The sequence below is a fragment of the Carlito syrichta genome, unplaced genomic scaffold (genome assembly GCF_000164805.1).
Source record: "Carlito syrichta isolate Samal-C Ts95f unplaced genomic scaffold, Tarsius_syrichta-2.0.1 Scaffold287280, whole genome shotgun sequence".
In the NCBI taxonomy this organism is placed as follows: domain Eukaryota; kingdom Metazoa; phylum Chordata; class Mammalia; order Primates; family Tarsiidae; genus Carlito; species Carlito syrichta.
Window position 1 is genome coordinate 4,510 of NW_007231376.1, and position 15,887 is coordinate 20,396.

The 15,887-nt window shown below is 38.2% G+C and overlaps 1 protein-coding gene across 1 annotated transcript in view; it reads right to left on the minus strand.

The window, feature by feature from the left end:
- Window positions 1-742: 742 nt before the first annotated feature.
- The window catches only part of LOC103254656 (cysteine and tyrosine-rich protein 1), a 120,289-nt gene continuing 105,144 nt past the window's right edge, over window positions 743-15,887 (minus strand). Inside the window, exon 4 of the mRNA XM_021709803.1 lies at window positions 743-900. Coding sequence (XP_021565478.1) covers window positions 743-900 — 158 coding nt within the window. The remainder of the gene's footprint in view (window positions 901-15,887) is intronic.

Below are 15,887 nucleotides of genomic sequence, written 5' to 3' on the forward strand. Positions count from 1 at the left end.
AAATAGGATTAAACTCTTTCTGCTGTTTTCATTCCTGGACCTATAGAACTTCACCTGACACCTACCTAAAACATGAGCAGAACTTCTGGGGCCTGATGGACCAATCTACCATTTGAATTAGATATGACCTTTAGAGCGTGTCTCTACCAGATAGTCACCCGTGTGGCATTTGAAGTCTTCGTAACAGGATGCTTCATAAAACAATCTAGCCAATTAGAAAGCTCCAATTGCTTTTTCTTATACTAAAACCAAAGTTCCCTTCCTGAAACCCATTCAGTGCCTCGAGCAGTGCATGGCACATAGTAAGCTCTCAGCCACTCGATGTACATTTATTGATGGATGAAAGAATGAACAATTCTAGTTCTGCCTTTGAAAGCTACGTAGAATAAAGGTGCTCCCCTATGTAGGCCAAGGCATTCTCCCATCCTGCTGAAGTCTTCTCTTGTCTGGAACCATAATGAAATTTTCATCATCTTGTTCTTAAACATCATCATCAGATATTTTCACAGTCTTATTAATCTTCTCTGAGTGTGCTTAAATGGACCAGTAGATCTCTTAAAACGTGGTCCCACGAAACCAAAAATAATTCTCCAGATGGGGTCAGTATTGAGCGGGGTAGGAAGCCTGTATCTCTTTAGCAGGGACATCCCACCTGAAATATTATCTGACCCAAAATATATTTCTTAGACCAGTCCTTCCCTGCCTGTGTCTGAGGAGAGACATTTTATTCCGGGCAGGATCACTAGTTGGCACACGTTCTGCTCTGGGAGAATTGTTTCCCTGGGTTTCCAGGATAAGGAGGGGGTGGAGACCGCAGGGCTGAAGGCTGTGGGGTAGGGGAGTATGGAGGAGGCAAGTCTGCATGGCGTTCCATCTCGTGACCATAGGGGGGCGGTGCCGCTGAAAAAGAAAGGGAAGAGAGCATCGGGCAGTTAGCACACATTTGAGTGTCTGCTGTGTTGCAGACACCGGGTTAGATACTTTTGGGTGCCCCAAATCGTAGTTTTATCAGGCTGAGATATGTATGAAAGGGTGAGTGCTCTAAAATGTGGTGCCAAAATGTTTAGGAATAGTGGCTTAGGGAAAGTTCCTTGGAAATATGATGCTGAAGGGACGGAGGGAGAAGAAACTGAGGAACAATTCAAGTTTGAGCAAAAACACGGAAACAGGACAGCCCTTTTGTTCAAGCAAAAAGTACACGGAAGGGAGAAATGGAAAAAGACACCGAGGAGTCTGGGTGTATCATTATGGCGGGCTCTGAATGTCATGTAAGAAGTATGTGTTGTGGAGTTATCAGATATTATTTGAATATGCTAGTGAATTGCCTTGGGAAGATGACTCAGCAGTAGGGATAGAGGTAGACTGAAGTAAAGGTGTAAAGACGGAGGAGCGAGCCGGGCTCGGTGGCTCAGCCTGTAATCCTGCGCCTTTGGGAGGCTGAGGTGAGTGGATTGCCGGAGCCCGTGGGTTCGAGACCCGCCTGGGCAGCGAGACCTCATCTCTACAATAAATAAAAAATCAACCGGGTGTGGTATCGCGCGCCTGTAATTCTGGCTACTGGGAAGGCTGAGGCGGAAGGATCGCCGGAGCCCAGCAGGTCGAGGCTGCCACTGCAGTCTGGGTGACAGAGTGAGACTCCAATTAAAAAAAAAAAAAAAAAGACGGAGTAGCATATGTGAGGGGTTAGAGGGGACACATGACAGTGAGGGAGGAAATCACAGAGCCCTTGAGAAGACAAGTGTATAGGTGATGACTGGATATGTGGACAAAGGGGCGGACGTGGAAGAAAGGGTTGTGGTATTGGTACCCAGTATGGGACTTCTATAACTTGGAGGGTGGTGGAGCCATTACAGAAATAAAAACAAGAAGAAGAAAGGAAGACAAGCAGGTTTGGGAATGAGGATGAAAAATATAATTTTCTAAATCTTACTTGAAATTTTTTCTTAAATGAATTTTTCATCGTACTATATGCTGGTGTGTCCTTTTTTAATTATTTAATTTTTAAAAATTGACACATAAGTGTATGTATTTATAGGGTACATAGTGATGCTTTGATACATATAATGCATAATGATCAGATCAAGGTAATTAGCATATTAATTTCAAACATTGATCTTTTTTTGTGTTGGAAACATTCAATATCTTTAATGATTTGAAACTTTATATTATTGTTCCCTATAGTCAGCCCACAGTGGTATAGAACAGTAGGACTTATTCTTCCTATCTAGCTGTAATTCTGTGTCCTTTAACAAATCATTACCTATTCCTCCCTTCTTCCTACCATTCCCAGCCTCTAGTATTCTTTGTTCTACTTTTTATTTTCTATTTTTATTTTAATAAGAGGACAGAAAAGCTCCCACAGTGGGAGGAGACTGGAGGGGGATGCCCTCTGATCTACTTTTTAATACACTTTATGATGACTTTGTATGGATGTCTATTTTGTAGCAATCTTAATCTCATCTCCAAGGTTGGAAGAGACATACTGGAGCTGAAATTCATCCATGTCTCCAAGAAGCAATCATTCTGCAACATCTGAGCAACCCCTCAGCAACCAAGGTGATGACTTGTCAGTAGTTGAATCATTATTGCATCCTGATTCTGTTTGGAAATTGACCTGCTTTAATTGCCTACTGTGAATGTAGCCTAAATCACAAAGCTAGTGTTATAATAATGCAAATAAATGACCACACCCTTAACATTAGAATGGCCGAAAAGAACAAGCAACGTGTTTAACAAACATGTCTAAATGTTTTCTTTTTTTTTTTTGAGTTGGAGTCTCCCTCCCTCACCCAGACTGGAGTGCAGTGACACGCTCCCGGCCACCGCAGCCTTGACCTGCTGGGCTCTGGCGATCCTTCCACCTCAGCCTTCCGAGTAGCTGGAACTACAGGCACACGCTACCATGCCCGGCTAATTTTTTGATTTATTGCAGAGATGAGGGCTCGCCAAGTTGCCCAGGAGGGTCTCAAACCTGCGGGCTCAGGCAATCCACTCACCTCGGCCTCCCAAAGCGCGGGATCTAAATGTTTTCTAATTTGTGCTCTTCCCAAAAAGAATTTGATAGCGTTCTGATAAACAGGCATATACAAACATAGGGCCTCAACCAGTATGCAGACATAAACTATGTTTCTTTCTAGGTCCTTTTAGTTTGCCTCTCTTTAATGAGAAGTAGATGATTTGAACCATTTACTGATTCCCCTATACTCGGAAGATGTAAGGAAGCAGAAGTGAGCCACTGAAGAGAAGAGGAAGAACAGCCACTGAACTGGATGAGATGTCTCCTGCACACAGCTTCACTGAGCAAGGCCTTTGCAGGTCTCTAGTGGGCGGAGCAAATCGAGGGCATTCTGCAGGGGACCAAGCTCTAAAGAAATCAGTGAGAATGTGGATAGCTTTTCCAATGCTCCTTCAGACCCCTGGAGCTTGGGCTACTCCAAGCTGTACTATTTTTTGCAACAAAATGGAATAACTCCTGTGAAGTTTAAACACACATTTCCTCTGCATTACACCCACTCCTTGGCTTCATTATATCTAGGAGCACTGAGACAAAGAGATTTATAAATAAACTCCATCCAAGTGAAGAATGAAACACTGCAGCCTCCATGGAAAATAGAATGTTCCAGCTGTATACCCATTGAACTGTTTCTTATAAGTATGTGGTTCTATGTTGTTTCTATGTTGAAGCTTTTCCCTGCTTCCCACTGGAGAAGCACACACCAGCTGATTCTACAGATTGACTCTCTGGCACTCTCTGTCATGAAACCATGGTGTGTGTTTATGCATCCATCACAAAGCATTTATATTCTGCTATCTGCATAAGAAATGCTAGAGGACATTTCAGCAAGAATTCCTATGGTTTATGCAGCTGCATGTTGAACAAGATAATCAAAGGTATGAAACAGTGTTCTTTCATATAACCTTTAAACTTCGATAAAGTGATAGTATACTGTTAAAGAGCGGTATTTTGAGGACTATCGTGAAATAAACATGGCATGTCTTTTATATTATCAACCACTAGAACCCCCAAGATCCAGAATTTATTTATAAAAAATTGTATATTCATTCCTACATATTACTTCAGTCGCCTTCAAAGTACTCTTCATCTGATGCAATACACCCATTGAGATGCTTTTTCTGCTGCTCAGAACAGTTTTTGAACTCATCAATTTTGATGCTTTTTAGTGCTTCTACCGTTTTTTGTTTCGCCTCTTCCACACAGGCAAAACATTTCCCTTTGAGTACTTTTTTCATCGCTGTATGGGCAAGTGCACTTGTAAATCACTCATCATGAAATAAGCAGATGCATTGAAAAAAAAATCTCCAAAAAAAAATTCACAGAAGCCAAACGCAGCCTCTCACAACAATACTAGCTAGTACACTGATGCTGATGGGATCCTACAACACTTACCTAGTAGGGCAGTATGTATTACAAGGGACCCTCCCTCCAAAAGATAATTCCTAATTTTTTGGGTCTCCCACTTGTATTTGAGATAAGACTTGTATAACTGTGGTAGGTGATAGCTTTCTTTTTTTGCAGATAATAAGGTTTCACTAGGAAGCAAACTTTTCAAGTATCAATTTTAGAATTCCTGATCAATCTTAAGAGGTTTTCTTCATTTACAGGTCTAATAATCATTACAAGACGTATGAATGTAGCTGGAGACATGGTGCCTTTGAAATTTTTTCATAAGCAACATCCCAGTGCTCTGATATAAGTAGGGAATATATGCCAGTTGTCTTTGATGTTGTCTATAATATTTTTAAAAATTTAGAAATACTATGAAATTCAGAGAAGAAATATGTAATGTTTTCAGCCCACTCAGGCCAATATTTCCTTTTCTTTTCCTTTTCTTTTCTTCCCACTTTCTCTTCTTCCTTCCCTCCCTCCTTTGTTTTTTCCTTTCTTTCTTCTTTCTTGAGTCAGGGTCTTACTCTGTACCCTAGACTGGAGTGCAGTGGCATAATCACAGCTCACCACAGCCCTGACCTTTGTAGACTCAGGCAATCCTTCTGACTTAGCCTCTGGAGCAGCTGGAACTACAGGCATGTGCCACCACACTGGGCTAATTTTTTGACTTTTTTTTCCTGTAGTGAGGAGGTCTCACTACGTTTGCCTAGGCTGGTCTCGAGCTCCTGGGCTCACACAGTCATCTTGCTTCGGCCTCTCAAGGAGCTGGGATTACAGGCACGGACCACTGCACCCAGTCTAGGCCAAAATTTCTAATGTTAATGTTGTGGGAAGATGCATGATGTTATTGAAACTATTAAACTTGTAGAAAATTTGGAAACAGGAGAAATACATCCATAATCTTGTCACTGAAATTTAGCCATGCTTTTGCATACTATCTTTGAGCCATTTGTATATATTTATATCCTTGCAGTCAGATAACATGCTATAACTTTTCCATTTTGTATTACAAGTCTTTTTCATTCTACTACATATTCTTCATAAAATTGATTGTTAATGGCTATGTGTTATCCCACTGACCCATTCACGTGTTTTTAGGTTATATTTTTAAATCATAAATCATGGAGTGATGAATATTTTAGAGGGACAATATTTTTTTACACATAGGCTTTTTATTATTTTATATATTTTTAAAAATGAAATTCCAGAAATTGATTCACTGGCTTAAATAACATGTAAGTTTTATTATTATTGAAAACTACTTTCAAAACAAATAGTTTCACTTTTTAAGGATACCAGTAAGGCATACGGGCACACTATCAATTATATTTTGATAATTTAGTAAGTGAAAAAATATTGCATTTTATTTTACTTTATTTCAGTTATTTGATAATAGCTATTGTTTTACATTTTGTTCATTCTGTAATTCATACTGGAAAATTTGGGTTTTGTTCTGGATTAATAATTTAGAAATGGGGTTGCTTAATTAGAATGAAGATATAATTAAGATAACAATTAAAAAATAAACAGCATACAAAATTATATATATTTTCTTTTAAGATGAACTCTCTGTCAAATGATTTACTTTATTATACAATTTTTGCCATATCAATATACTGAAGTTTAAAATTGCATATAACAAAATATATGATTCTTCATTTTTTAATCTCTTTTATGTTGTTTGCAGTATAAAAATTAGTCTTCTTTTTCAGATACATGATACATAACCATCTTATTTCTGAGTTTAATCTTTTAACTTTGCACATTTAATGCTTCTTTATATCTGTTATGTTACTTGATATATTTTGCACCAGTTTTTTTTTTCTAAATTTTAAATTTTGGTTAAGTCGATTTATCTAAATGTGGCCTATTAAATAATCCTTACTCTGTATATTGTTTTATATTTCCTTTAAAGTATGTAAAATTATAATTTTCCTGTTCTGTTCCAATGACCACTGTCTATCTTTTTGTATCAAAACATCTCAACTTAATTATTACTTAATTTAAATGGTTTTAATTCCTGGTAGAACTGGTGACTCTCATGACTTACTGTTAAAGATAATTTATAATACTATTGTGAGGAGCAAATGTTCACTATTCTCTCCCTAACTCCATGATTCACAATTTGTCTGAACCCCACCCAGAGAAGAAGGATTAAATAAAAGCCCATAAAGCTCCTGGGAAGACCTCCACTGATTCATCCTCCAGTCACATAAACTCAACGCTACCCACTTCTACTCTACAATGGCCTAAGATACTCAGATATATTAGAATCATTGTTCCCCTTCCCCTCGGATAACATCAAGACAAGTCTTATCAAGCCTGGCATCCTCTGTCACCAAGAGAACAGCAAGCTTCCAGAACATCCTTGTTGTAGACCTTTAATTCTGGAAGTCTTTGCACATACGGTCTGATCAATTTGCCAAACCTTCCCCACACCCTTTCACTGTGCTCAGTGAACTGCAGTGTCTTCCCACCCTATTTCTATTCCTCCACCATGTTTGTTACTCCAGCTCAGAAAATGAGGAAGTTCTCTTCTGATCACGTCTGTTTTCTTAGAGAAGTAAGATCTGCTGAGAAATCATCTGCTGAGAGTGAAAAAGTCTGAGGGGATAATTGAGTTTTGAGAGGAGGGAAGCATGCACGGGAAGAGTTATCTCAGGGAGTAAAAGGGAATGTTCACTTTACAATTTTACTCTAATTAAAATCTGATTTTCCGTGAGGGGATGGCTACCTGGGCAGCACTGCCAAATCAGAGCTGTTCTCTTTCTCCCACATCCTACAACCTATAGGGCCAGGAGGTGCTCAGGGTTTTCATGATCTTCATAGCCACTTTTCAAACTATTATTTATCCCCTCTCTTTTAAAATCTGAGTTCTTTTGCAACACATGTCATGAGATCATGCTACTTTTTTGGAGTGGAAAGGGTGTCTTGCTGTTTTGCCAAGGCCAGGCTTAAACTCAGTTTTCTCACCTCAGTCTCCCTAGTAGCTGAGACTACAGGTACCTACTACTGTATCCAACCTTATACTACTTTTCACTCTTTGTTATTATCTTTTGCCATTGTCCTGTCCCAAATCCTTAAGCACTGATGACTTAGCATCTGGCCTATAGTCTTTCTTCCCACTACAACTTCAGTTAATCATTCTTGGTGATTTCAACATCCACATAACCCTGTCTCTCGGTTCCTTGACAATTTTGTCTTCAACGGTCATTTCCTTATCCTTGTTTTAGCAATAGTGGTACTATTTTGGAAGTCTTAATTTATAAATCTGACCACCACCCTTTAGCATCCTTTTAGAACACCAGTTCTACCACATCTTGGACCCCACCTGAATTTCCAAGTTACTGATGGCAATTAAAAAAAAATTCAACTTCTTTCTTGTCTTGATGTCCTTAACTATTCAGCTTTGATTTATGGGCTATCACTACAATTACTCCTTTGTATCTATTGTTAACATTCTTATCTCTTTCTCTCCCCATTGTCTGGCAGAACCCCAATCTTGATTAAAACTTTGGCTACCCTGATCTACATCCAGGAGCTTAATGTGGCTAGAGAAAAATGCACAGTCATGCTGAATGATCTCACCTTAAGTAAATGACCATTTTCTTAAGTATGGTGGCCTTTGACATTGTTTGAAAGTTATACATTTCTTTAGGCATTTCATATTCCTCATTTTCTGAGATTGCTAATTCATACTTTCTTATTTCTCCTTTATCTCAAGCACCTCCCTGATCTTTCTCACTGTCAGCAGAAGGTGTGCTTCTTATTTTGCTGAGAAAATAGACACAAGCAGAAGAGAAAATCCTGCCACTCCGACCACCAATCTATAACTTATTGCATCTATGTTCATGTACTACCTTACCTGTGCTATAATATATGAATTGTCTCTGATCTCATCAAAGGCTAGCACCTCTACTTATGTATTGAATTCCATTTTTCCTCAGATTCAAGGACATTGATTTTAAATAATCCCCTCTACTTTATGTTCTGTATTATTCATCAGTTTCTTCCTTCATTTTTTCCATCAGTGTACTAGCAAAATACAAGATATCACCATCTGGATTTCTCAGTAGAAAACAAAAAAAATCTCTTGACTTCATGTCCATCCCAGTTTTCCCTAACCATTTTATAGAAAAACCCTCCAAAATTTTATACTTGTTAGCTCTACTTTATCATATAATACGTTCATACATAGTATTTGCAGTATTAATTCTATAAATATAATTAATATGACACCAAAGAAGACTTTCTCAGTTCATGTTTGAATTTACTAATTTATATTTTTTAAATGACCTCTTGGGTGAAGATTTGACCACATTCCTTGCATCAGTTTTGTTTCCTTCCATGTGAGTTGTATCTTCATGGTAAAGGCATTTTCATAGCCACAACATTATGACAGAGAATCTTTCCAGCAGAGTATCTGATGTGTAAACAAGTTACATATCAAAGTGAAGATTTAAAAAAAAATTCAGTATAAAAATAGGAGTTTTTTTTAGTATGAGCATGAGTTTATAATCTCTAAAGAGATTTGACAAGTACTTAAAAGTCTTCTCATGTTCAGCATATATACTAATAAGATTGCCCTAATTTGTAAATTCAGTGATGCAGAGTGTTGGTTTCTTAATGAAGTATTTCCAAGAGATTTTAAAAAACACAAGTCAGTGGCTTTATAGATGTTCCTCAATTTGGATTTGTCAGACATTTTCTCATGCTAAGGTTCCAGGTGTGAACTTCCAGGTTGAATACTATATATATGAATTTGTGTCATCCTCAGGGTAACACATGATGTTCGTCTGTTCTTCTTTGGTAATTAAGAAAAAATACTTTATTTTAAAGATGTGGGGTACAATTCAGGATTAGGTATACAAGTGTACATTGTACAGGTAAAGTTTGGGCCTCTCTTTGGTCCCCACTTTGTCTTGTTTGAGATCAGGTACCCTAATTGATGTTGTGTTCCAACCCCCACTCTGGCAGTATCCCACTACTGCCAATCCCTGTCTTATAGTATTATGGTGAATATTCAGGGTTTGCTTATGAGTGACAACATAAGATACTCTGTTCTTTGCTTCTTTGATAGATCACTGAGTATTATTGATTCTAAATCCATCCAAGTTGCTGTGAAGTCCATATGATTGTCCTTCTTTATGGCTGAGTAAATATTCCATCGTGTATATGTTCTTTTTAAAAAAAATCCAGTTCTGTTTTGATGGGCAGCATGGTTGGTTCCATATTTTGCTCTTATGAATAGTGCTTCAATAAACACATGTGTAGGATTCTTTTTTGTAGAATGATTTGAATTCCTCTGGGTATATTCCCAGCAGGCGGATTGATGGGTCATATGGGAGGTCCATTTCTAGTTTTTTTTAGAAATGCTTTTCCTGTTCTCCACATCCTCACCAGCATCTGCTGTTTTTTGTTTTTATTAATGATGGCCATTCTTACTGGGGTTAGGTGGTATCTCAATGTGGTTTGGATTTGCATTTCTCTGATGATTAGTGAGACTGAGCACTTTATCATGTGTCTGTTGGCTGCCTGTATATCTTCTTTTGGGAGGTGTCTATTCATGTCTTTTGCCCACTTTTTAATAGGGCTGTTTGTATTTTTCCTTTTGGCATGTTTGAGTTCCTCGTAGATCTGGATGTTAGGCCTTTGTCAGATATACAGTTGGCAAGTATTTTTTGTCATTCTATGGACTGTCTCCCTACTCTCTTGATGGTTTATTTTGCTTTGCAGAAGGTTTTAGTTTAATGAGGTTCCTATTGTCTATCTTATCTCTTATGGCATGGGCATCTGGGGTTTTGATCAGGAATTGGTTGCCTACTCTGATTTCTGTAAGGGTGTCTCCCATGTTTTCAGTTTTACATTTAGGTTTTTGATCCATTTCGAGTTGATTTTTATGTATGGTGACAGGTAGGGGTCCTGTTTTGTTCTTTTGCATATGGTCAGCCTGTTTTTCCAGCTCCATTTATTGACTAAGTTATCTTCTCCCCAGTGATTGTTGGTAGACGCTTTGTTGAGGAGGAGTTAGTTGAGAAGTTGAAGTTTTGCTTCTGGAATCTCTATCCAGTTCCATTTGGTTCATGTGCTTGTTCTTGCACCAATACCAGGCTATTTTGATTATTACAGCCTTATAGTAAAGTTTAAAGTCTGGAAGTGTGATACCTCCTGCTTTGATTCTTTGCTAAGGATTGTTTTGGCTATTCGTGCTTGTTTATGTTTCCATGTGAATTTCTTGATTGTCATTTCCACGTCTGAAAAGAATAATGTTGGTAATTTAATGGGTGTTGTGTTGGATCTGTAGATTGCCTTTGGTAGGATGGATGTCTTGACAATGTTGATTCTTTCTATTCATGAGCATGGGATTTTTTTTTCATTTGCTTGTGTCTTTTTGGATTTCTTTGAGCAGTGTTTTGCAGTTTTCATTGTAAAGGTCTTTCACTTTTCTGTTTAGGAAGATGCTGAGGTATTTCTTTTTGTGTGTGTGTGGCTACTGTCAATGGGATTATGCTTTTTATTTAGTTCTCTGTCTGTTTGTTGTTGGTGTATAAGAATATGACTGTCTTTTGCACATTTATTTGGTACCCTGAGAATTGCTAAAGTCCTTAATCAGTGCAAGGAGGTTTTTGACAAATTTTCTTGGATTTTCAAGGTATAGGATCATATCGTCAGCAAAGAGGGATACCTTAACTTCCTATTTTCCTGTTTGGATACCCCTGATTTCCTTCTCTTGTCTAATTGCTCTAGCTAGGACTTCCAATACAGTGTTAAACAGAAGGTGTAAGAGTGGGAAGCCTTGTCTTATTCCAGTTTTCAGGGGAAATGCTTCCAGTTTCCATCCATTTAGTAATACACTGACTGTGGGTTTATCATAGATGACACTTACTATTTTGAGGTATGTTCCTTCTATGTCTAGGTGTTTGAAAGTTTTTATGAAGAAGGAATGCTGGATTGTATCGAAAGCTTTTTGTCATGTCTAATGATATAATCATGTGGCTCTTGTTTTCACATCTGCTGATGTATTTAAGTACATTTATGGTCTTATGAGTGTTGAACCAGACCTCTGTCCCAGGTATGAAGACTACTTTTTCATCAGGAATAATTTTTGAGATGTATTACTGGATCCTATTTGTTAGAATCTTGTTGAAAATTTTTGCTTCTATGTTCATTAGGGATACTAACCTGTAGTTCTCTTTTTTTGTTGTTGGATCTTTACCCAGTTTGGTTATCAGTGTAATGTTAACTTTGAAAATGATTTAGGGAGAATTTTGTCTTTCTCAATTGCCTGGAATACTTTCAAAAGGATTGGTATCAGCTCCTCCTTACATGTCTTGTCGAATTCTGCTGGAAAGCCATCTGGTCCAGGACTTTTTTTTTTTGGTAGGTAGTTTTCTTATGACATAGTTGATTTCCTGGGTTGTAATTGGTCTATTTAGGGTCTCAATTTCTTCCTGTTTCAACCTGGGGAGGTTGTGTGATACAAGTAAGTCCTCCATTTCATTTAGGTTTCTGTTTGTTTCCATATAGGTGTACACAGTAATTGCTGATAATCTTTCATATTTCTTCGAGGTCAGTTGTGACTTTATCTTTTGCATTTTTGATTGTATTTTTTTGGGTTTTTTCTCTCTTTTTCTTGGTCATTCTGGCTAAAGGTTCATCAATCTTGTTTATTCTTTCAAAGAACCAGCTTTTTGTTTTGCTGATTTTTTTCTATGATATTTTTGTCTTCTCTGTCCTGTATTTGAGCTTTTACTTTGGTGACCTGGATTCTTCTGCTGAAGTTAAGGGTTTTGTGGCCTTGTCTTTCCAGCTCTCTTACGTCATTTGTTAGGCTTTCAACTTGTCCTTTTTCTATTTTTTTGATGTTTGTTTGTAGAGACATAAATTCCACTCTAGTACTGTTTTTATGGCATCCCACAGGTTTGGGTAAGTTGTTTCTTCATTTTCATTTGTTTACAGGAATCTTTTAATATCTTTTGATTTCTATGTTGACCCAGGATTTGTTCAGCATAATATTGTTTAGTGTCCATGAGTTTGTGGGTTTGGGGGGAATTTTGTTGATATATTTATTTTTATTCCACTGTGGTCTGAGAAGGTACATGGCAGTATTTCAATCTTGTGAAATTTGTTTATGCTTGATTTATGGCCAAGGATATGGTCGATCTTGGAGTACATTCCATGTGGTGAGGAGTAGAATATATATTCTGTGGTTGTTTGGTAGAGTGTTTTGTAAGTATCTACTAAGTCCATTTGGTCAAGCATCAAGTTGAGGTTCCAGATCTCTTTGTTGATTTTCACCTCAATGATCTATCTAGGGCTATTAGTGGGGTAGTGAAACCTCAGCTATGGCAGTGTTAAAGTCAATATTTTTTTTAGTTTGCTCAGAAGCTGCATTATACAAGCTGGAGTTCCTGTGTTGGGTACATATATGTTTAGGGTAGATATTTCTTGTTGATGGATTGAACCTTTTATCATTATGTAGTGTCATTCCATATCTTTTACAATTTTTAATAGCTTTGTCTGATATTAAGATCACAACTCTTGCCTTCTTTTTTGATCCATTGACCTGGAAACTCATTTTCCTTCATCTAACTTTGAGTCTGTGTGCATCCTTTATCGTGAGATGGGTTTTCTCAATGCAGCAAATTATTGGGTCATGGTTTTTCATCCAGTTTGCCATTCTATGTCTTTTCAGTGGTGCATTTAGTTTATTCATGTTCAGGCTTATTATTGAAATGTGATTACTTATCCCCATGATGAGGTACAAAGTTTTTACTTGTATGTTTTCTTTTAAATTTTGGGCTGATGTATGTGTGTGTTTTCAAGTTTTCAGTCACGATATACTCTCTGTTGATTCTGTGTTCTCCTGTTTTCTTTGGAAGTGCATGGTCATTCTTTTTTTCCCCTTTCTTTTGTGTTTAATACCTTTTTAAGCATTTCCTGTAGAGCTGATCTGGAAACTGCATAATATCTTAGGTATTAGATGTCTGGGAAGGATTTTAATTCTCCATCACTGATGATGCTGAGTGTGGCTGGGTAGGAAATTTTTGGTTGAAATTGTTTATCTTTGAGCACTTTGAATATTGGACTCCAGTCCCTTCTAGCTTGTAGTATTTCTGTCAATAAGTCTGGTACTATTCTGATTGACTTTCCAAGCAGTTAGTCTGATCTTTCTCTCTGGCTACCATTAAGATTTTTTCTTTTGTGGCTACTTTGTGTAGGTAAATTACTATATGTTTAGGAGTTGGCCTACTCATTTGATGTGTTGTGGGGGTTCTCTGTATCTCTTGTGTTTGAACAGTCACATCTCAGGTGAGATGGAGAAAGTTTTCTTGGATAATGTCCTGGAATACTTGCTCCAAGGTATTCTCCATTTCCCTTTCTTCTACTGGGATACCAAACAGGTGTAGGTTTGTCTCGATATAATTGCACATCTCTTGGAGCTTTTGTTCTTTCTTTCTAAGTTTTCTTTTCTATATTTTTTACAGATTGGGTTAATTCCATGGTTAGATCTTCAAGTTCTGAGATTCCTTCCTCTGCTTGATTAATTCTGTTATTTATTTCCTGGATGAATTTTTTATGGTCAAAATCTCTGATGCAAGTTCTTTCAGTGTTATATCTTGTCTTTCTTGAGTAGTATTCATTCTTTCCATCCATTCCCTAATCCCTGTTGCATTATGGGGCCAACATTGGTGATTTCCATTGTTTGTGCTCTGAGGTCTGATTTTTCATGTGTTTTCTCTTTGTTACACTGAGAATTACCTGTGTTCTTCCTCTGATTATTCCACATTTGTGACAGAGCTCTTTCTTTTCTCTTTAGTTCTATTATTCAATGGCAGCGGGAGAGGCTTTCCCTTCTGATGTTTGTTCAGCCCTCTATTCTTCCCTGATCAGGGCTCTGAATTTGTTCTTTTTTGAAACAGGGCTGTGGGTGTGAAGCTTTGCTGTCTTTTGTAGTTTTGAGAGTCAAATAAGGTAGAGGATGGGGAGCTAAGATTCAGAAACTACCTGCAAATCACAGTGTTCACTGACTGTAGTATGGGTTCCCTGAGACCTACTCCCTATACCACTCTATATGGTGATGAAATGGGTATGATGTGTGTACCCTCAAGACCAAGATACAGTAACAGCAATGAGGAGAACAGAGAAAAATAGAATGAAAAAAGATGTACAAAATAAAAATTAAAAAAACACAAGCATAAACCAAAGCAAAATATAATTACACACACATACACTCACACTCACACTTACACACAAAAACCAAAACAAACTAGAAAAAAACCAAAGCAAAACAAAAACCAAAAAAAAACCCCCAGAAAGAAAAAGTAGGAAAAACCAAACACACACGTACATGCACACACATGCCCAACACAAAATGAAAGGAGAAAAAAAAGGGAAAAGAAAAAAACTAATTCAAATCAAATCCCCGCACATACATTCCCACACACAAACTAAAAAAAAGAGAAACAAAGCCAAAAACAAACAAAAAACTGAAAGATGAACATTCAATAATTCATGTTCACATATAAACAGAAAACAAAAAATGAAAGAGGAAAGCAAAAAAGAAGAAAGAAAAAAGAAAAAGAAAAAAAAAGGTGGGAGGAATGCAGATAAAACCTTCACACACACTTTCATGCACAAAGGAAAAGAAAAAATATTGAACAAATAACAACAAAAACAAAACCAAAAAACAGCCTGCTCTCTTGTGGCAGGTGCTGTAATTGTTCCTCCCAGCTGCTCACAGGCAAGCCTCTCTGCTGTTTCCCCAGTGTACAGCTAGGGAAGGAGGAGGAGGAGGTGGTGGGGGTAGATGAGGCTTTTAGTTCTTCCCTCCCACTCTCGTATGGTGAAAGGGATCCCCACAGGTGGGGAGGTGTGGGACTGTCTCTTCCCCAGGTACTGGTGTGGGGGTGTCCCAGTCAGGCTTATCCTGGAGTTGAGTCCTCCTATTGTAACTGGCATCCAGGCTTCACCTGGGTTGTCCCTCTCAGTTGTGCCCCCAGCCGTGTGGGTCTGAGTTCAGAGGATTGTTGGGGAGGAGGGAGTTGGATCATCCCTGGTCTCACTGCTGATCTTTTTGGGAGTCTTCCTCATCCTTTTTTGGTCACATCCTTTATCCTGTGGCTTAATCAGGGTAAGCGTGGGTGCCTAAAACTCAACACTTGTCCTGTCCCTCTAGAGTTTGTGCTTTTGGGATATTCCTTCTGTGTCATGATCAACCCCTGAGTTGTTAACCTGTCGGTCACAGATATTAGGTCTGACACTTTGTGGTGAGTGAGCCACAGTACTTTCCTGCCCAGTTTTCAAGATGGTGTCAGAGTGCCTGTTTCATCTTCTCTAGTGAGGCTCTGCTTCTGGCTCTCTTGCTCTTTCCCTCTGCAGCCCTTGCTGCCAGTGTCCAGCCAGGTGCTGCATTGGTGAGGCAGAGACTATAACTGGCAGTCACTCCTGGCAGCTTCTTCTTGGGAAGGAATTCACT